This window comes from Castor canadensis, chromosome 6 (assembly GCF_047511655.1).
Source record: "Castor canadensis chromosome 6, mCasCan1.hap1v2, whole genome shotgun sequence".
Taxonomy (NCBI): Eukaryota; Metazoa; Chordata; class Mammalia; order Rodentia; family Castoridae; genus Castor; species Castor canadensis.
In genome coordinates, this window is record NC_133391.1 from 79,051,676 (window position 1) to 79,074,308 (window position 22,633).

At 41.5% G+C, this 22,633-nt stretch overlaps 1 protein-coding gene across 1 annotated transcript in view; it reads right to left on the bottom strand.

Annotated features, from left to right (window-relative positions):
• Window positions 1-22,136, bottom strand: part of Cystm1 (cysteine rich transmembrane module containing 1) — a 60,399-nt gene extending 38,263 nt beyond the window's left edge. The window contains exons 1-4 of the mRNA XM_074077868.1: window positions 22,121-22,136; window positions 20,618-20,796; window positions 20,020-20,575; window positions 3,792-3,995 (exon numbers count right to left, since the gene is read on the bottom strand). Of these exons, the coding sequence (XP_073933969.1) occupies window positions 3,792-3,995; window positions 20,020-20,575; window positions 20,618-20,796; window positions 22,121-22,136 (955 nt within the window). The remainder of the gene's footprint in view (window positions 1-3,791; window positions 3,996-20,019; window positions 20,576-20,617; window positions 20,797-22,120) is intronic.
• Between the last annotated feature and the right edge of the window lie 497 nt (window positions 22,137-22,633).

Genomic DNA, 22,633 nt, shown 5'->3' on the forward strand with positions numbered 1-22,633 from the left:
TAAAGTGTTAATACAAAGGACTTTCTTTTGGTAATTGGAACGTCTTATATCCCAATATACAAAAATCTATCCACATGAGAAAATTAAAGAACTATGCAGCAGAAAACAAAACCAACCAAGGCCAGCCATTGTATGTAAAAACTGGTAGAATCCGAATAAGGTATGATTTTAAGTTAATAATATTTTACCCGTGTCAATTTCCTGGCCTGAAAGCATACCATGATGATGTAACATTGTCACCGGGAGGGGGCGGGGAGGCTTGGAGAAGCTAGGTGAAAGGGACATGGGAACTCTGTACTATTTTTGCAACTTTTTGTGGGTCTTAAACCATTTCAAAATAAAAAATTTAAAAGTAAAAAAAAAAAAAGCATACAGAATCATTTGTACTATTTTTTTTGCAATGTTTCTATAAGTGAAATTATTTCAAAATTGAAAGTCAAATAAGATTTTGCTTTTTTGTGGTTGTTTTTGCAGTACTTGGGATTGAACCCAGGTCTCGTGCAAGCTAGACAAGTGCTCTACCATGTGAGCCATGACTCCATGACTCCAGCCTGAAGGTTTTGCTTTTTTTTTTTTTAAGGAAGGCCTGACAGGTTCCACTTTGCCACTCTACAATAGAAGGGGCCCAACTATCCTGAAGCTGTACTGACGGGCCTCAGAGAGAGGGATAGAGAGATAGGAAGAAACAAAGGGAGCAATATTCCAGCCACAAGATGTTTCACTATCATTTTAGTGAGATGTTAGATATGTAATTTGTTTTTCTTTTTGAAATTGAGGTAGTTTCTTGTTAAAAGGAACCAGAAGTACAAGATTCTACCAAAACTGAAATAGCTGAAAGAATATGGTTGAACTGAATCAAATCTTTAAGGGAAGTAAGAAGGTCAAATAAAGCCATAAACGCACAGAAGCCCAAGACTGGCTAGGAGCACACATGGGGATAAGAACATTTCTATCTGGTATCTTTGCAGCCCTCCCAAAAGTCAGTCCACCATCATGCTCCATCCCTCTCTCCCTCTGAAGCAGCTGACGAACCAAATGGCTTTTCTCTCTGCACTGCAGGTGTAAGTCAACCCACAGTTGGGTACAATACAAATCCAGTGGGAAAGTCTGTGAATCTTACTGCAGGATAACCATATACTTGACCTAGTACACTGGTCCATATTCCAGCCCCATCAGATGTCATGTAGAGAAGAGATGCATTAGTCTCTCAGATTTAAGATGGTCTGTGGCATACTAATGGATTCCCATATATCTTAGAACTAGTAGAGAGTTTCCCCTTATTTTGTAGGAGGTTTTCTGGTCTCTGAAACATCTATCTACTCTCAGAGTCCCTTTTTTGGTCTATTTGGATCACTACCTTCCATCTTGGAGGCTTTCTTTACTCAGGTGTCTGGTGATTCTCTATTGCTGGTTAATAGTTAAGGCTAAGTTTATATCATTTGTAGCCTTAAAAATTTTGGCTAAAACAAATGGTGAAAGCCAACACTACCACCATAAGAGCAAGGTTGACTGAATTCAAGTATTAAGGAGCTAACCTGGGCATAAAACATAAATTAACTGAGTTTGGAGAGAGAGGAGTTACTCTGAAAGAAGTCCATGCATGGTACAGGTGAAAGACATGGAAGGAGTAAATTATACTGGAAGTGTGGTATGGCTAAAGACAAGCTTCGTGGAGGTGACATTTTACCTTGATCTCCAGGGTATGTAGGGTAGAGTGGGACAAAGTGGGACTGAAGGGTAGGGAGTGAAGGAGCAGTATGAACACAGGTAGAGTGCATGGACTAACATGACAGGTCAGAGGCTGGATCTATTATGTTCTGCTTAAATGATGAATTTTAAACTGATGTAGTTTTTGGATGAGATACCTGGTAGTCTTGGGAGTGGATATATTCTGCATAGAAGAGAGTCGAGAGAAAGGACAGAACGAGGTGATTGTCTGCATAGATGACCAATAATTCCTCTTAGCCTGTATTTACATGCCCTTCCTCTGATCAAGTAGAAGTCAATTTTATATAAATGTGGATCGTAGCCACTATTTGTTATTCATAATTACCAAAAAGAAACAGTCCAATTGCTCATGGTCTCATGAATGAATATATAAAATGTGGCTTAGCCATACAATAGGTTTCCCTCCTTCCTTCCTTCCTTCCTTCCTCCCTCCTCCTGAGGACTGAACCCAGGGCCTTGCACATGCTAGGGAAATGCTGTATCACTGACCTACATTCCCAGCCTTTGTTTTTTTGAGACAGGGTCTCACTATGTAGTCCAGGTTGGCCTCAAACTCACAATTTTCTTGCCTCAGCCTCCCCAGTGCTGGGATTATAGGTATGTACCACCATGCCTGGCTGTCTACCTTCTTTTGTTCATCAAGGCGCTATCTTGATATTTAAGCAGAAAACCCAGAAGCTGAGATTTTGGGGAAATCCCCCGAGGTCACAAACCTGAATGCAACTACTCTGGTGCCACTGGTTATATTTCTGCGCTCTTTTAAGCATGTACTATAAACACTGTTACAACGAAACAGAATCTTAGATTGTAAAAATTTTCCTTCAAGATAAACTAAATCATTTAAAAGTACTCAAATACTCTATTCAATCTCCAGAGGCTCTGATTTGACAGCATAATCTTTTCCACATTGAGTTCAAAATTCCTACTAAGCTTATTTTTCTTCCATGGAATCCACCTATTCTAAAAAATCCCTAATTCTGTTATTGCTTTAGTAGGAAAATTTCTCAACTTTTGGCTAATTTACTCAACTACCTAACCCTATTTAAGTGTTAATTTAGATGAATATGAATCAGTTCAAAAAACCTTAATGAGAGGTGCAGCAATAAATTATAGGTACAGATTTTAAACTATCAGGATTCTAATCTAGGATGTGACTTTGGTATATAATTTCGTTCTACTCTATACCTCAATTACCTCACTATAAAATGAAAATAAGCTCAAGGGGGGATTGATGCAAGGATTAAATGTTAATATACAGCAAGTTCTTAGGAGACCAGTTGGCAAATAATAAGCATATGGTAAGAATTAGCTATTTTAAAAAGCCTAAAAATAAGAATGTAACTATTCTGCAAAAAAGAAGTGTTATTAAAGTCATCAAGACATGTAGCACAGTGCTTTTCAAGATGTTTTATTTTGAATTCTACACTGGCTGATACTTTTTGTAAAAGCAAGATTATATGCTTGGATGTGTTCTGTCAAATTGCTCTAAACATTTTTAAGTGTTTACTCTTATTTTCTGTATACTCACCATAGTCCAATAAGCATTCACTATTGGTGACTGGACTGAACTTTGAGTAGCACTGCTCTAGCACACAGAAGGACTCAGAAAACAACTGAAGACTCAACTAGAAGTTTAAATGGAAACATGAAAACATTTAATAAAGAAAACCAACCCTAACAGCAAGAGGATGACTTGAAGGATCAACAAGATAACAGATAAAATAACTCCAGCAGGGTTATTTTCTGCCAAACCTGAAAAATAAAACTAGCTGCCACAACAAGACCCCAGCTGGTATTTCCCCCCACCAGTACTCTAAGAGTTGGCCCTCAGACAACATGTGGCCAGTAAGTCATCAGCCCAAGAAGGGATAAAAGGCAGAAAGGAAGAAGGCTTAACTGACCCAGACCTCTTGAGTCAGAAGCCACTCTTAGCCATTACCACCAAACATCAACCCTAAGTCATAAGGGCCAGGCAATTTCTTCTCTGCAAAAGAAAACATTTAAATATTTTCTTTGGTGATATGAGACTGTACATATACATACCCACATATTTGGACACCTACCTGTGGTCTTAGGAGGCTCCTGAGGTCCGCCCTGCCAGCCATATTGTGGATATCCTTGATAGGGGTACCCCTGAGGAGGTGGTGGGTAGGGCCCCCCCACAGGCCCCATTGGTTGTTGTGGATAAGGTGGGTATGGAGCTGTTGGGCCTGGGCCTGGATATGGTGGAGGGTTCTCTGGGTTCATCAGGGACCTGCAAAGGGCACCTAAGAAACAAAAAGAATGGAAATTATTTGCATTTAACCTATGAAAATCATTAAGGAAAAAAATTCCAACCCACGAGATCATTTACAGAATGCCTTACAAGCGTCTCAAGACTCTTGCAAATTTTTAGCTCTACCTATTTTGGTTCCTTCTCATATTATAATTGGCAACTATGTTATCTATGTGATATTTGCCTTTTGTCTGTCCCCCCTGCTAGACTGTAGACTATTAACAGGAGAGATCAAGTAAGTTTTAGACCATCACTATATCTTTAGAATCTTGCACAGTGCCTGTACAGGGCAGGCCTCTATATGAATGTGCTGAATAAATAACAAGATATTTCATCTTAAATTCCATGAAACACCCATAAACATGACTGGAAGCTTCAATCAAGGTTGCAACCACTGCCGGTCTTCTAGGCACTGGGGTGATCTGGTTCTCCCCAGATGCACCACTCTGAGCAATTGGGCAGAGTTGCCTATAGAGAATGCTGAGCATCTCCTCTGACCATCCAGGCTCCCAGGACCCTAGACAGCTAACTGGGAACCCCCACACTTATGTTTCAGGTTCCTGTCTTTGGTGGTTTGCTTCTGTGAGGGAGACTGTGGCTCCCAGCTCCCAAACCTGTTAACCATTCTCTTGATTGGACTTGAAGCTTTGAGGACCAGCATCTCGTTTCCATGTCTCTATAATCTCCACAGTGCCTGCCACAGTTACTTCCAGATTAAAATCAAACAAACCACAATTGGGTATGTATGCTAATACAAAGTATACAATACAAAGTGTACACTCCATATAAGACTCACTTAAACATGATGTCCTTGTTCATCATATGCAATCAATAAATTCATAAGTAACTTTACATGAAGGACAGAATAGTCATAAAGCAAGGTTCTGTAGAAAATGTGGATCAAAGTAACAGTGGAGTTTGCTAGTTACCCACACAACATCCATACTCTCCCTTCCGTAGTCAGATGTCCAGTTAGGCATCCTTCCTACAGCTCATGTGCTTCAGGGAAGCTCCTATCCCAGTTCCAGGGGGGTGTCTAAATTAATCCAGGTCACCATCTCCCCTTTTTTCATCACAACTGATTCAAGGATCCAGGACTAAGTCAATTGCAAATGGAATCCCTTGGCCACTGGGATTGGTTCTGAAGTAGTTTGAGCAGTAAAAAGCTCTCCTAATATTCCCACCCAAAACAGGCACACACAAAGTCTAGAAAGACAAGGCCTACAAAGCTGCTGCCAACCAATATGCACCCCTGTCAGCCTTAAGAAGAAGTAGGCACTTCAGAAAAGCAGAGCAGAAACAAAGAAAAAAATAGAATTCCAGATGACTTTGTAACAGCTCATAAATCAAAGACTGACTCCCAGACTAACCCAACCACCTCAATAGTTTCCAGTTCTGGGAACCAATGGTAAGATAAGCTAATGTTCCTTTGTAAGTTAACATCTAACCAAACATACATTTATGCAGCACTGATTCAGTGTTGGACACTGGGCTCAGTGTAGGGAATAGACATCAATGTGCCTCAAAGCCTTCCCTTGGACAAATGACTTAAAAGACAAATAAAAAAACAATAATTTTTAGAAAAGGTAGTAGACAGATTGCTAGAATAGGGGCTAACTCAGCACAAGAGGTGGGTGTGGAATCAGGATGGAATCAGGATGGCTTGAGGGTCCCTATTTGACCACATCTGCATTCTGTCCTTCAAAGACTCTATTTTTCCAGGGCCTGGAAGGGATTCAAAAAATAACTAGACTTCTTGCCCTTCTCTGATCTCTGATTAATGCCAATATGACATCACAGCTTGATGTAGCAAACCTTTACTCTTACTCCAACACAAAGGCTCATAGTGACTAATATTACAAGCATCACCTGAATCTGGACACAGATAAATGCTTGTTATTTTTACACTTTATCTTTTCTACCAGAAACACTGTGGAAAACATAGCAAGTCCTGGTTAACACAGAAATCAGTCTCATTAACCCCTAAATGGCCATTCCATTATTTACTTTTATCTTATCTTTATTTTTGCCATACTGGGGATTAAACCCAGGACCTCATACATGCTAAGCAAGTGCTCTACCACGGAGCTACAATTTCAGTCCCCATTATTTATTTTTAAATAACAGAAGTAGAGCACAGACATCATAACTACTCTGTCCTAAAACTCAGTGTTTGTAACCGAATTTCATTAAAATAGTTTAACTTGATCAATCTGGCAAGATTGTGTAGTAACGATCACTCTTCCTCTAGGCAAAGTTTGAACCTGTATTCCTCTGAAGATATTGCTCTAAGAACGATGAGGAATGAAGAATAAGAGTATAGAACTAGAACAACTTCAGACTTCCATGTTTCATAACTTTTCTTGATCCATTTGTTTGCTTTGATTCCTCATTATCCTGCATAGTTCTCTCATTGGGGCCCTCAAAACTCTTCCAAGTGTACAAGTCCTCCCCTACCCCTTATCCCTCAATGATGTTTTCTCCTCATTGTTGGTATGTACCTTTCTCCCTTTGTTTGAGGAATCATGTAATGTTTAGGGAGAAAAAGATCCTGTCTGTTATTCAGAAAGGCATTAAACCACAAGGATGCTTTAATAACCATGACCCCCTCTCACACATATACTCCTTTCCTGCATTCTAAAAACAGATGGCCATCTTAGAGGAATAAAGATCTCAATCTATTCTTAGAGGAATCTATTCTGTTTCCTCTAAGCAGGAAAAAAATCCCTGTAAGGGAAGAGCAAAAGTCACAGAAGCATCTACACAGGATCAAAGATCCTAAAGCTAGCATGTGAAAAGCAGGACTCACCCAAAGGTAATCAATTGTTCCCAAGCAGGCAAAGAAGCAAACCAAAGTAAAAAATGATTATCTAACACTGATATGGTCTGGTACAAATCACACCACATAATCAAAATACAAATGAGTTTTAAATTTAAGGTATGATACTGAACTTTGTAAGATGACTGATTTCCCTTATAAATTTGGTCAGGTAAAACATAAATCCTACTGCAGTGGAGTGGTGCACTAAGGATCAAGTGTAAACAGTGGAAATTGTAGCATTAAAGACACATGAGAGCGCTAAAAAGGACAGCTCAAACAGCACAGCAGCCACGCTCCATTAATAGACTACATTGATCACTGCTATCCCATGATCCCATTCAAAACACTCTCAAAGTCATAGGATTATCAGTCATTCAACCATACTGTAAAAAAGGCAGAAACTATTCTTTATGAAAGTGGTTCACAGATATAAGACACTATAAGACCTCATCAAAGTAGAGACCCAAGAAATAAAAATAATAACAACTTCGAAATATATTGTTAAATTATGATCTACTGGGTGGGCACACTGACATTGCCTCTACAGGAGGTACAGTAGAGAACTTTCCTCCAGAAAAATGGAACAGTCTCATTGGGAAAGAAATTACAGATAATAATACTTGAAGGGATGCCAAAGAAATGTCTCATCCAATTACCCACAGGAAATCCATGCACACAGAACTTGTAATTGACTTTTTATTGCCTCATACATAAATGAATGAACAAATATTATCAGACACTGGAAGAAAGCTCCAACATAAAAGACAGATCAAAACAAAACAGGGAAGAGGAAAAAAAAAAACCTAAATGTCCAACAAAGAAAAAAACTGAATCAATTATGGTGTGTCTATGTAATAGTTGTGGGGCACAGGGGAGTGTATTTTTCTTCTTCTTTTCTCTATTTCTGTGTGTATGTTTGTTGCTGAGTATCAAACCCAGTACCTGGTACATGCTAGGCAAGTACTCTACCACTGAGAAATACCCCTAGCCATCATTTTTATTTTGTGCTTTTGAAATACAATGTAACACTGTATAAGAAAATTTTAAAACCCATATAGTTAGCATGATCCCAACATTCTTTAAAATAAATACTGATAAGTAGATCAATGTAATAGAATGAAGAATCCTAAAATTCCACACGGTTGAGTCATCTAATTTAACTGCCACTGCAATTCATAAAGGAAAAGGTAGCATTTCCAATAAATAGTCCGGATTAATTGGCTATCCTTGTTTGTATATGAATGAGGGAATGAACTTTGATCCCTACCTTATACACAGACAAAAAAATTTAACTTGCAATATCACAGACCTATAAATAAAAACTAAAATAACCAAACTTTTAGAAAAAAGCCTATCATTTACTTGTGTGTTTGGGAGGCTTTACCTTATGAACCAGCAATTCTACTTTTAGATTAACTGCAGGGGTATGTTCTGAAAAATATGTTGTTAGGCGATTTTGCTGCTGTGCCAACATCACAGAATGTATTAACACAAACTGAGATGGCTACTACCTCATTAAGCAATATAATCTTATGGCACCATTGTTGAATATGCAGTTAGTTGTGAATCTAAATGTATTCTGGCACAATTGTACACTAAAGGGAAGTGAGTGTACAAATCCACCAAAGACACATAGAAGAATGTTCACCTAGCTATTTGGGAAGCTGAGATAGGGAGGAATGTTGTTCCAGCCCAGCCTGAGCAAAAAACGTTTGCAAGGCCCCATCTCAACAGAAAAAAGCTAGGCGTGTGGTGGTACATGCCTGTCATTCCAGGTACAAAAGAAGTATAAAACAGAAGGATCATGGTTAAGGATGGCTTGGGCAAAAAGAGAGACCCTGTCTCCAAAATCACAAGAGCAGAAAAGACTGGAGGCTTTGGTCAAGTGACTTGGAAGAGCACCTGCCTACCAAGCGTGAAGCCCTGAGTTCAAATCTTAGTACCACCCCCCCAACACACACACAATGAATATTCAAAGTAGCTTTAGTTATAATAGCCCCAAACTAGAAACTATCCAAATGTTCATCAATAGCAGTACAGATAAATTACAGTATACACATACACAGATGAATCCTAAAGAGATGAGCAAAAGCAGCCAGACTCAGTCAACTTCACTGATGCTCTGTAATTCCATTCATACGAGGTACAAGAACAGCCAAGACTAATGTAAGGACATGAGGGGAGAGATAAGGAAGCCTTCAGGGATGATGGAAATGTTCTCTATCTTGAGCTGAGTCATGTTTACACAAAAACACATAAAGCTAGTGAGTTGGGCATTAAGATTTTCATACTCTAAGTTGTATAGTAATAGCAAACAGACAATATTTAGTTATAAGGAAAAATGTCTATAGTGGCTTTCCCAGCATTCTAGGGCTATTTTTATTATTTATACTTGTCTATTTCTGAAGTTTTCAATAACAAAACCCATGTAGTCAGGGAGAAAACCCAGGTTTTTTTAATGCTTTCTGGTATTTTCATGCTGCCCACCCCTCCCAAGAAACTAATTTTCTTCCTATTACTAATCTTCTGTTAACAATCTATCTCACATCTGCTCTTTACTACGATTTTTGTAGTTGTTAATGCTTTTTTTTCATAAGATCCTTCAGTTCCTTAAGGTCTTTAAATGTTTTCTTTCTGCTTCAAATTGAGAAGTTAAATTGAGTGTAAAAAATAAAATAAAATGAAATTCTGCTTATAACAAATTTCTCTATCTTGGACCCTTTTTTATTATGAAAGCCTGAAGTTATTCTTATCCTTCTATCCTTAAATATCTTTCCTGGCAACTTAAAAAATTGTCTTTAAAGTTTAAAAACATAAGAGCAGATCTTACCCTAAAGACCTCCATCTCTTTTAGTTGACTTTTGTAAATAGATTGTTTTATATTCTAGGTCCCTCAATTTTTCTTGAATCTCACACCCATAATTTTGGGTGTAGTTTGTTGGGCTAAAAAAAAAAAGTGTTACAATTACTGGCTTTGTGCTTATCATCTATCTCTGGTTTAGAGTTTTCATTAAATTACAACATTCACATGACCTTATTCCATTCACAGAAGTCATTTATTCATTGCATGAAAACTTCCTGGAGCAGAGTCTTTAACCCAGCACCAGTGATTCCAGACAATACTGAGACAGTGGTAAGCAACAGACAGTTCCTATTCAGACTACGGACAGTAGCACCAACAATTACTAAACCAAGTTCAGCTAGAGAAAACACGGAGTACTTACTGTGAGCCGAAAGTAGACAAGTAATTAGACAGGAAAGTTAGAGAAAGCTTCTAAGAGGAAGTGATCACTCTGACAGCTAAGCTTAATTAGAAATTACTCCAAATTCATGCTTCAACCAGAGGCAACAATCTGAGAAGTCTCAGAGAAAGAACAGCATATTTGAGGAATGGAACAGGTTCTCCATAGCTGAAGCCTGCTCTATGGAATGAGGCTAAAGGTCAGCACAGCCTTGTTAAGAGTAGTCTTCCAGGATCTTTTCACCTTTCTTTTCTACAGTTATTCTTTATTTCTTTTAAAAAGATTCATGTAAGTTTATTTACATTTGTTTGTCAGATATCATTGGCAAACTTAATCATTTACTTATTCAACCATACATTGAAATAATGTCAGGCCCAGAACTGGGCATAAAAAGAACTCTAGCAGTTCAAACCCCAGTCCCACCACAGGAAAAAAAAAAGCCAGGCGTGTGGTTCACCAGGTTCCTAATTCTAGCTATTTGGGAGGATTGTGGTTCCAGGCCAGCCTGGGCAAACAATCGGCAAAACCCCATCTCCAAAAATAACCAGATGGAGAGGAGGTGTGGCTCAAATGGCAGAGCATCTGCTTAATTTGTTTAGACTTTGTGGGAAAGTTGAAAATAAAAATAAAATTATCTTTTCCATTCGTCTGTTATTGCATCAGATAGAAAATACTGGAAATGCTCCACATTTCAAGGGTATGCTAAGGGCAGTTTGGCTATGCAGACTAGATAAAACCCACTTAGGGAAGTCCACAGGGCAATCATCTCAAAGAATTATACAACGTGACTAAAACTGAGGTAGAAATAGAATGACAATCAGAGGCATTGCACACACAAGTAAATGTGCAGTAAGAGAGGTAAGAAACATGGTCTCAAATTTAAATCCCAAAGCCAAGTCCACAAGCACAAGCATTCCAGAACTGCAGGCCTTCACCTTAGAAGAACTACTCCTGACATAGACAGGTTAATGGCACAGGAAGGGGAGAGAGGGGATGACAGCAACAGCAGGGATTTCCTTTTGAAGATGGTAGTGGTGCTCCCAGCCTTAGCACACCAGCAGAGCAAGATCTTTCATTCTATGACTTGCTCACCATTTCTAACACAGCTTGCTATGTATTGCCATTTCCTGTTTCTTTTCTTTGGAGGGCAGACTGGAAGAAGACAACCTGCATTGTTATTTCCTTACTGTCCAAAAACTGTCTGGTATCAACCTCCCAGCCATCCCCTACCTCATTCACAATCTTTTGTTTGCCAGAGTTTTACCACACCCTGATCTATCCTCATATAGTCAAGGAATGAATAAATATTAGAGCATGACTTTGGTATCAATATTTTGGCTAATAACTTTAGAACAGTCTCGCAATGGAGTACACAATGACCCACAGCTCAGATATAGTATTTCACTGAACAAAGGCATCAAAGTGTACATGGAAAGCAAGAAATAATAGTAGATCATTTGCTCCAGAGGCTCCAACCTAGAGTGATAAAGAGAGAAAGAGGTTCAGAGATGGTCTTTTTATTTTCCTTTCTCACAAAGAATATTTGATCTAAAAACTGTGTTGCTTTCAGTGACACATGCCTGTAATCCCAGCACTTGGGATGTTGAGATGAGAAGACAGAGTTTGAGGCTATGTCTCAAAAACAAAACAAAACAAAATAAACCTGTTGCTTTTATAACAGTACACATGAAATTAAAATATCTACAAACTATTTAGTAACATGGTTTGCTAATGCCATTCAGGTTAGCTACCTTAAGTCACTATCCTCAACATCAAGATAACACAAAGATGTAATAAGCATTTTTAATCTGTCCTGATAGACTAGATTAGGAACAGCAAAGCCTGAAAAATCATCCCTAAATTAACTGCCCAGGAAGGGACCAAAAAAATGAAAGAAAAAAAAATAAATTAATGGCTTTATAGTAGTTCAGAATTATTTGAAAATATGGCCATAACCAACTGGTCTTGTCCAATATTAAACTCATTATGTACATTTTCAATTAAGTCCCAAATAAAGAAATAAAAACACTTTTTTGAACCAGCAGCTCTACCTTCTACATTCTAGTGCCAGAATGCAAAAAACAAACAAAAAAAAAAAACCCTTTATTCACAAATACACAGATTTATTGTAGCATATTCATAATAGCTATCTAACATGCACAATACACAGCATCCCAAAAGTCCATTTAGTCCTGGCTAAATAAACCCAGGTACTTCCAAATCATAGAACTACTGCTATATGGATCTTAAAAAGAATGAGCCAACTATGTGTGCTGAAGAAAAAAAGCTCCAACACTGTAACAAAAAACAATTTACAACACAGTGCATTTGGGTTTAAAAATAAAGTTTTGGTGGTGCATGGCTATATTCCCTGAACTTGGGGAGCTGAGGCAAGTTAAGAGGCCAGCTTGGGCTACATGGTAAGATCCTACCTCAAAAAAACAAAAATAAATTAAAAAAAAAAAAAAAAGTTCTAGACCTACATATTGTGTGTGTGAGTGTGTGTGTGTGTGTGTGTGTGTGTGTGTGTGTGTGTGTGTGTGTGTGTGTTTGGTTGGTTGTTTTGTTTGAGACAAGGTTTCACTATGTAGCTCAGGCTAGTCTTGAACTTGCAATCCTCATGCTTCAGCCTCTGAAGAGCTAGCATTAAGGACTCCACAACAGCACACAGTTATATTAAAGAATACAATTATTGACCAACTGTACATTTGTGTTATATACTTTTTATTTGTGCCATATTTAACAATAACAGTTAAAACCCTTGCTGATCACCTTTGGATAAAAGCCAGCTTTTAGGAAAAAATAACCCATTTCTAAACTTACTGAGAAGGAAAGTCATGCTTCTAGATACTTCCAACAACTATTCAACTACACTGAGAATACAATTTGTTCCAGTTATCATCTAGAAAAACCTGCTTCCAAGGCAGAATCTGTAGTTGCACATGGCTCCATGGGTTCAGCCAAACTCACCAAGGGCCCTTTTTCTAGCTTTTATTCATCATGCATGGTCTTCTACAAAAACCAGAAGACTGCCTGAATGTACGATGCCCTTCTGCCTTCAACTTTTGGAAGGAGCCTCCAAGGGTGGACCTCAGTCCCATGTGTGACAGCTCCAAGCAAAGCCAGCAAATCTGCATCCTCTCCCCACTCTGCTAGGCTCATCTGGGGTAGAGTCACGTCCAGCTTTGCCAAGCCTCACCCAGCTACTCAGCTCAGGGACTCTGGTCAGCACCTCACCAACGGTGTTATCTGAAAGCCAGTGGTTGGTTCCTCCTCAGGAAAAAAAAAGTCTGGAGGCCTCTGCATTACATCTAGTCACTGGGACATATAGGACAGCACTGTTACTCTGGAACTTCAAATAGTCAGCTCTCAAAGTGAGAATGGAGAGAAAATGAGGTGCAGCAACAGAAAGGATCAAAAGAAGGGGCAGCAGTGAAGAGAAGGCAAGGGAAAAGGGAAGAAAGCGGTTAACATAGAAAGTGAGTCGAGGAAATGAAAGGGGATGTTAGAGCATGGAGAGCTAGACAGAAGGGGACAACTCTTGCCCCCTGCCAAGTTGACAGGACACACTAGAAAGGGACAGGGGCATCCCTCCCAACAAGCTTGACAAGGCCACTTCCCAGGCCAGCTCCCCTGAAAGACAGGTTCTGCCTGCCTCCTCCTAGTGCATTAGCTTAGGCTTTGTGGGAAAGTTGAAATCTTGATGGCTTAGAAAAAGGCCCCTACAGCTTAATGCGTTAGCAATTTAACTAAGCACTCCTAGTTCCTGATGAATACAAGGGAGCAGGCGGCTTTGCTCCACCATGAAAGCCATTTTTCTGACCTTCTGAGAGCCCAGCTCAGTCAGCACTGCAGGTGGCTCTTAATGGACAACAGAGAATTTCAGCTGTACCACTCATGCCTACCATAAACTGCCCAGCACCCTAAGATCATACAACCCCAGAACAGCTCCCCCATCCCTCCTCCTTTCTTCTATTCTCATAGGATTTTTAAAGGCATAGGCTCTACGGAAAACAAAGGCTGGAAAAAAAAAATGCAACTTTAGATTTCTGTCATTAGTTATATCCACAAAGAGCTCTCTATATGTGAAAGACAAAGGGCTCAAAGTAGTTGAGGTACTGGTGAGATTAAAAAAAAAAAAAAAAGCACCTTCTAGTCCCCAAGAAAAACCTGAGTTTTTACAGGAACACAACAAAAAGAACAATAATCACATCAACAAAGTCACGCAATTTAAGATAGTATACAGCCTCACCACCTCTCAGGCCTTTTGGCAAACTCTGCATCAAACTCTGCATTACACTTCTTTTTATTTTTCCTTCTATTTTATTTTATTTGACTCAGGGTCTCATTATGTAGTTCAGGCTGGCCTCTGAGTTTCCAATCCTCCTGCCTCACCCTCCCACATGCTGGGATTACAGAGATTACAGGCATGCACCACCAGCCATTTACATTTTTTGAGCTCCTAGATTTCTTCATTCTGTGGCCTTCCTAGTATCAGACAATCATACAAGTTTTAAAGGAGGATTAAGGGGACTTTTCTGCAGTTCTGTCAACCAAACCATTCCTACCACCCACCCACTGCTGCCTGAAAAACTCATTCTTCAGTGAGTCACACCTTTGGGTGAAGACAGTCTTTCCACATGTGGAATACGTGGCATGATTTGGGGAACAGGGACACACTTTATTTTAACTTCTTATATTCACCTTCTATTTGTAGCAGATGATACAGTAGTTTTCAACTTAAGGTAACAACAGTTCCCCCTTGTAAATAAATTTAGGGTTTTAAAAAATGGGCCAGTTTAAGGAAAAGTGCTAGCTGAGTAACAGTGAGGATGACATGGAGATAAGACAAAAATCATGAAGGTAGAACACAAAAGAAATGTGAGAAACAGTGGGTTTCCATTTCCTCACTTGAAATACTTCTCACTGGAGTTTCATCTAAGCCACCATCACCAAGAATAGTCAACAAAGTTAGCAGAGCCAGAAGGATGTAGAATCTAGGATGGGAGATTAGACTGGTTTTTAGAGAGCATTATTGGGAAAACTGGTGGTGAGGGAGAAGCAGAAAGGGCAGCTGGAAGGTACAAGAGGCTAGTGGCAACAGGAAAACACCAATCCTTAGGCTTAATGATAAGGACTCAAGAGATAGAAATATTTCTACAAATGTCCCCCTTTTCACTCCTTATCTCCCCTACAGATCCTGCCTAAAGTCCTGCTATTGAGCTAGTAAACTACCATGCTCAGTACCAGAAATGAACGTGCAGAAGTTTAGCACTTTTCCCAGGTCTTCCTAAATACTTCTGTTATTCAACAATTCCCCATCTCCTATCATTTTATCATCTATCGTCCTTTTTTTTTTTGGTACTGGGCTTTAAATTCAGTGTCCTCCCACTTGCTAGGCAGGTACTCTACCACTTGAGCTACATCCTCAGCCTTTTTTCTTTTTAGTTATTTTTCAGGTGGGGATCACATGGTTTTGCCTGGGGCTGGCCTCAGACTGAAATCTTCCCTCTTGTGTACATGGGATCACAGATACACACTACCATACCTGAACTATTGATTGAGATAGGGTCTAACTTTTTGTCTGTCTGGCCTTGAATTTCAATCCTCTGGCTCTCTGCCTCCTGAGTGGCTCATCTTACAAGTATGGGCCGGTCACCTTGCCAGGCTAAGATGCTTTTTGGTGATACTTGGGTTTGAATTCAGGGCCTCTGGCTTCCTATCTTTAACAAAACTGAGCATGTCTAGATAGTTTTCAGGTATGATGTATTCTTCTGGGCCAATGCTCTTGGTACTGGTTAACAATTCTTTAGTATAAATCATCAGGGAATAAATGATATGTACCTGTGAATAAGGTATTTACTCCCTAATGAGTAAATTCAGTTACAGTACACCCTCCTCCAACCATGACTACCAACACTCCCTGAAGTCATCTAATTAAGAGCTCAGAAAAATATAAATCATCTCTTGTTTATGGCAAAGTCATATCCCAGACTTCCTGGTCAGAGGTTGGATTCAAACTACTTGTCTCTCTTGTTTTAGATGTGAGGACCCATCCAGTTGCACAGATGTAGCTTTGAGGCCTAAATCAGTACAGACACACCTCAGTTTATTCTGGGATTACACCCTGATAAAGATCTGATAAGCCATTGTAAGTTGAAAATATCATAAATAAAAACTGCAATTAATATACCAAACATCATAGCTTAGCCTAGCCTACCTTAAATGTGCTCAAAACACTTAGTCTACATTTGAGCAAAATCATCTAATATGGAGGCTATATAAAAATAATGTGTTAAATTATCTCTTGTAATTTATTGAATACTGTACTAAAAGGAAAAAAACAATGAGCCAGGTATCTATAATATCTATAATCCTATAATCCTACCAATAGGGAGGTAAAGGCTAGAGAATCAAGAGTTCAAGGCCAATCTGGGCCTTGAATTAAAAAAAACTAAAAGAGAAAAAGAACAAAAACATTAGTTGTATGAGTAAACTTTTGCACCACTGTAAAGTAGAAAAATCCTAAGTTAAATCATTGTAAATGAGAGGCCATCTACTACTGTTCCACAGTTCTCGTAAAACTACAGACATCCTCCCAGCTCACTTCCTCTTAAGAGTCCTTTGTGTGTAGTGCTCAAAATCGTGTGGACCTTTTTGGTCATGGGGCTGGTGGGTCAACTCCTGGCCAATTCTCTTGTTTCCACACTGCTGCTTTTAACTGCTGAATCCATTTTATAGCCAAGGCAATTAGTGGCCCTGGCCAAGCATGGGGAGCTTTGAGGCCTGGGATGAAACACTCAATTCAACTTGAGGAAAACAGGAAATCTCTTGTCTAAATTTCCTCAGGTGAGAAAGCTTCATCTGGTCAACAGTATCAGAAGTCTAAGAGCTGGCTGTCGTAATCTATACTCCCTGGACACAAGCAAGTACTTGAATCTCAACTAGACTTTGTAGGAGGTCTGGTGGCCTGACATAGAATAGGGAAAAATTAAAAGATAACTATTTCACTCCTCATCCAATTTAGAGAGCATTATTAACTACTTCTGCCTCCAAAGAGCTTAAGAACCAACTCCTTTTAGGGCTGAGATAATTTCCGTAGCTGTTAAAAAGATGTTGTATGCAAAGCTGCCAGTCTTGCAGCCTATATGGTGTTACTGGTTTACTGTAGGTAGGCCCTGGAAAATAGCCAAGCCGGTAACAGAGAGTAAAAAAGTAAAAGGTAATGAACAATCTGCTCTTATTTACATATGAAATCCAAACAGGCACTTAACCTTGGGCTCAGGTCGTCATTATATAGGCTGACTGCTAACCAAGTCCATGGACTCCAGAAAAAAAAAAAAAAAAAGGCAAAAGGCCTTAAGATTTGAAAGAGACTTACAAAAGTTTGTAACTTTCACCTCTTTTTAAATTTAATTACATCTCAAAATATACTATTTATTCATCCAAGAATTAAAATATTTTGCTTTAGAGGAGTTCAAATCTCACTTAGCCTCTCACTAATTCTCCTTGGTACCTCTGTAAAGGGGAACTGACTGTTACTCCCTCCAAGGCTGAGGAATGTTTCTGTGCCAAGAAAGGAGTGGCCTACCCAGTGAACAAAGGTGAAGAGTTTAAAATGTGCAGGTCCATACCCCAGCCCTGCCTCTCACCTTGCCCAGTTCCCCTTAAGGGAGACCACTTCTGTAGAAGTCCATCGCTGGTTATTACAGATCGTGTATAGGAAAGCACACTAATCCTTTTGTTCCTTAAGGATGAAGTCTTAAGTTCTGTACCAATGGGAAAACTTGTGGGGGTGGCAGGGGTGAATGAAAACGGAAAATTTCCAAAAACTCTTGGCCTACATAACTGCCCTGACAGCACATAGTTATTTTGTCTGGGGGAAGGAGGGGGTGGACAGCTTCTTCCCAAAGGATGCATAATTAGTTGGCCAGTTCAAAGAGATTTAGAAAATGGTTAACAACTTTTTAAAGACAGGGTCTCATAACTCAGATTGTCCTGGAACTTGCTTGGTAGCCCAGGCTGGTCTAGAACTTGTGATCTAGACCTTTGCCGCCCAAGTGCTGGGATTACAGACATACACCACCACACCTGGCCAAAAAGTTTTTTAATGTGGTCAATGATTTTTTTTTTTTTTTTGCTAGTACTGGGGTTTGAACTCAGGGCCTCTCACTCTTACTGCTTGAGCCACTCTGCCAGCCCCTTTTTTGTGACAGGTTTTTTTCAAGATAGGGTCTCTAGAGCTATTTGCCCAGGGCTACCTTTGACCCAGGATCCTCCCAACTTCTGCCTCCAGAGTAACTAGAGTTTTAGGTGCGAGCCACCTGCATCCAACCCAACAGTTCTTAAGAGGTCAAAGGGCTACTGTGGCCTTTTACACATTTTGAGGTTTTTTGTTTTTTTTTTAAAGCATCTATCTTGGGACTTCTTTTATAGAGAATGACTTCACTGATTTGACTGAAGTTTTCTGTTTTTTGTTTGTTTTGCAGTACTGGGGCCTGAGCCACTCTACCAGCCTTATTTTTTTTGTGAAGGGTTTTTGGAGATAGGGTCTCGTGAACTATTTATTTGCCTGGGCTGGCTTCAAACCTCGATGCTTCTGATATCTGCCTCCTGAGTAGCTAGGATTACAGGTGTGAGCCACGCTGCCCGCATGGCTGGAAGTTTACTTTCCCCCATCCCCACCACTCCCCACCCTCTCTCTCCAGTACTGCTCTGGATTCTATATTTACACACAGACCAGCTGCAGCCACCTTCCTAAGTTCTGAGCAATTCCCTAAACTGCCTTTTACTGTACAGGATCCCTGGAGGTCCAATTTTGTTTTCTGGAGTCAAACAAATACAATATAAATTAATGAGAAGGTTAAGCCACTTCCTCCCAGAACACAAAAGTTTTTTTTAAGTTTCAATATAAAATGGACACCTATGGTATCTCTGATCACAGCATCAATACATTTCAGGGCTGGAAAAAAAAAATTACAAATCACCAAGTCATTCCTCCTTACCCAACCAAAATTCCCTATTTCTCAGGAAATTAAGAGGGGTGGGAATAAAACAGCAACAACTCAGAGAGAGAAATCTTTGTTTTACACGTACAGCTTACTGGATATCCCAAAGTTTCGAAATCTGATTCTCTTTAATAAGTCCCCCAGCCCGTCAACTCTCAACCAGTCACTTGGGGTTTGGATTTCATACTAGGTGTGTTTGTAAGACACTTTGAAACCTCCAAAGGCCATTTTGCCATGCACATTGGTCTCTATGCTAACTGAGGGGAACACAGCTCTCAGCCGGTCATTTAATCCAGTCAAATGAGATACAAGAAAATGAGCTGCTGCTGGGTGTGTCCTTTCTCGCAAAAGAGGCAAAAAAAAAAAAAAAAAAAATTTTTTTTAGTCAGCTAACAATGGCTGGGGTGTTACTGGCACCTGGCTGCCTGAGCCCTCCCATATCTGTTAAAGATATTTCACAAACAGGGTTGGAGAAATCCTATCAGGCAAGAGTTCAGATGTTGTCACTTCTTTTCCTGACTACATACCAACTTCCTCAGTGTCTTCCGATTAGTGTTCCCCCGACCCACAGCACACAATTTCTCAAGGTTTTTCTAACTGATCCAACCTAATTCTCCAAACTTCCACCTCCTACCCCTCCAGACAGCCCCAGCACGCACAGTCCTTTCACTAAATCGTTGTTCTTTTACCTCCAGTGCAAGGCTCATGGTCTCCTTCCCCGGAGGTCCCCTCCTTCCCAGCCCCTACTCTTCAACCCCCACCTCTCAGAACCCCCCTCAAATTTCACCTCCTCAACAGGTCTACTCGGATCCTAATTCTGTGCTTTTTACAGCGGCTCGATTCCTTACCTCCGCAACACCTTCTCTGAACACCCGGCCACCCGAGCGCCCGGCGCTGCGTCCCACCTTCCAGCCCGCTCCGCGCAGCCCAACCCCCCCCACACACCCCGCCGTTTGCAACCCGCGGGGTTCCCGACGGGCCTCCGGCTCCCGAGCACGCAGAACAGCGCTTCAGAAACTGCAGCCCACGGCGAAGAATCCAGCAGCTCCCGCCAACCGCCGAGAACCCCGAGACGGGATGAGGCGAGCCCCGTTTCGAGCCCGCTGAGCCCCGCAGAAACCTGGAGCCCCTCAGTCCACAGCCAGGAGCTGGACGGGCGGCGATGGGAGCCCGGGGAGGCAGCCGGGCGCTTCCCCGGCTCCCGACCCCGCCTCAGGGGCCGCGCGCGCCCCGCCACAGCCCGGCCCACCCCGAGTCCCGCCGACTCTCCCCGCGCTCCCCGGGGAAGCTCAGGGACTCGCGCAGCCCGAGTGCGCCCCGCCGGCGCTTCAACCCCTCCCCGGTCCCAGCCCAGCCCGGCCCCAGCCGCAACCGTCCACCGCCCCTCACCTCTCCTCCCCAAGAGCCGGCTGGCTTCTGGTCGCGTCCGGGCGGGAGAAGACAACCAGACCGCACTAAACGCGCCGCACCTGTCGCGAGCGAGTGAGGAGCCGCGGCGCGCCTGACGTCACCGCAACCGCAAGCGCCGGGAGCCTGGAGTCACCTGATCTCCCTGGAAACCCGCGCGGGGCGGGGCGGGGCGGGGCGGGTCAGGGGGCGGTGTCACAGTACAAGCCCCGCCCCCGCCGCTGGCTCTGGGACGCGAGTGGGAGAGCTTTAGGGCAGGAGGCGTCACGCGGCCACAAAGCTGGCTTCGGGCTCCCAGCAACAGCCTCCAAGAAGCTTCAGACGCCGGAGACTCCAGCAGGCTCCGCCCCCTCGGCTTGGATCCGAGTCTGCAATCAACCTCCTCTCACCACTAATGCAGGCGTCAGAAAGGGCCAGTGTCCCTGAGGGACCCTGTTCAGTGCGTGGCACACAGGGTTGCTGTGGGCTGCTGCCTCTTCGTGTCTTCTCGGGCGGACCCTGCTAGGTTTAGGGGCTCACCCTTGATGTTGTACCTAAGAGGACTGGGGCTGAGGTTGATAACGATTGCTGTCTGACAACTTTTCCTTGTGACCCTCGCAACAGTACTTTGGCCAAGGCTTGAGGATGTAATGAGACTTTAACTGCAAGAGGCCGAAAGGGAGGGGCTGCGTTCAGGCCTCCTGTCCTGAAGGTCTAGTCCCACAGGAAATCACTAAAACGCTCAGGGGAGCAAAGCCTAGAGCAAGCTTGCAAGTCCTACTTGTAGGGTTTTTTTTGTTTTTTTTTTTTTTCATTTTTCAATTTGGAAATTGACTTTTCTGGACTGGGATGTATTTCAATGGTAGAATGCTTGGCTAGCATAAGTGGGACCTGGGTTTGATAAGAGAGGAGAGAGGAGAGGGGAAGGGAAAGGAAAGGAGGGGAGGGGAGGAAAGAAAAAAAGAAGGGAAGGAAAGGGAAGGGAAAGAAATGTTCTGTCCGTATTCCTCCTCTTGCTTGCTATAATGGTAAATTATACTTTTGTGACTCTCCAGCCTCCCCAGATACACCATGAAAATGTAAACAAAATGAAAATGAAACACCCCATGGAGGTCTCAATTTGAAAGCAGCTGCTTATCTCAGTCTTTCACTTCTCATGATTTTCATTTCCATTTTACTCTCCTACTCTCAGCACCACTATGAAGATTTCTCATATGTTGTCCTTCCCTATTAGACTATGGGATCTTAGACCAACAAGTTATTTTACCATCAACTCCTAGTGAGCACTCTTTGGTGCCAGACTGCCTGAAACATGATCCTCAAAGATCAAGAATGTGTAGGTAGCTAAGCATGGCGGTGCATGCCTGTAATTCCAGGACTGGAGGATTGTGAGTTCAAGACCAGCCTGACCCACATGTGAGACTGTCTCAAAAAAAAAAAGTGTAGGTTGTACCTCATATCCAAGTATCATTTGTGTTTATTATTTACTTAGTTGTCTTTATTGTATAAAAAGTACTTTTATACCTTTTTTAATTTTTATTTTTGGCAGTTAATAGGGTTTGAACTCAGGGTTTGGTGATTGCTAGGCAGGTTCTCTACCACTTGAGCCTGGTTTTTGTCTCTGGCTTTTGCTGGAGGGCAGGCCTCAGACCACTCCTACCTCTGGCCTCATGCATAGCCGAGATCACAGGCATGTGCCACTGCACCAGGCCTATATGTTTATTTTTAAAAGAAACTAGCATATAAATGGGAAAGAAGACAGCTGTGAAAGGTAGAGAGAATCATGGCTCCAAACAGGAAGAGCTAATAATGGAGAAAAGAGATGAAAAACATTAGCCAGTGTCCCAAGGAGCCTAAAAGAGTGGGAAGGAAGCTGGTGAGAACAGGACAGAGGCCACCAAGGCTGGGATGTTTGGCAGATCTGTGAACTCCAACTGGAGGACAGTCGGGGTAGGGAGTCGGGCTAAAATGAGGTTTGAGGGATCTACCAGGGGAGAAAATGAGAGAGTAGAGAAAAGGAGAAGTAGGCAGTGGTTTGGAAAGGGGTTGTTGAAAGAGAGGACAAGGTAAAGGTGGATGTAGCAAAGGGGTTCTAAGAGCATTGAGGGGAGGGAGGAAGAGAGGCTGCCAAAGTGAGGACTGAGAAGAAGCAGGTGGGGAGAACCTGTTGCAG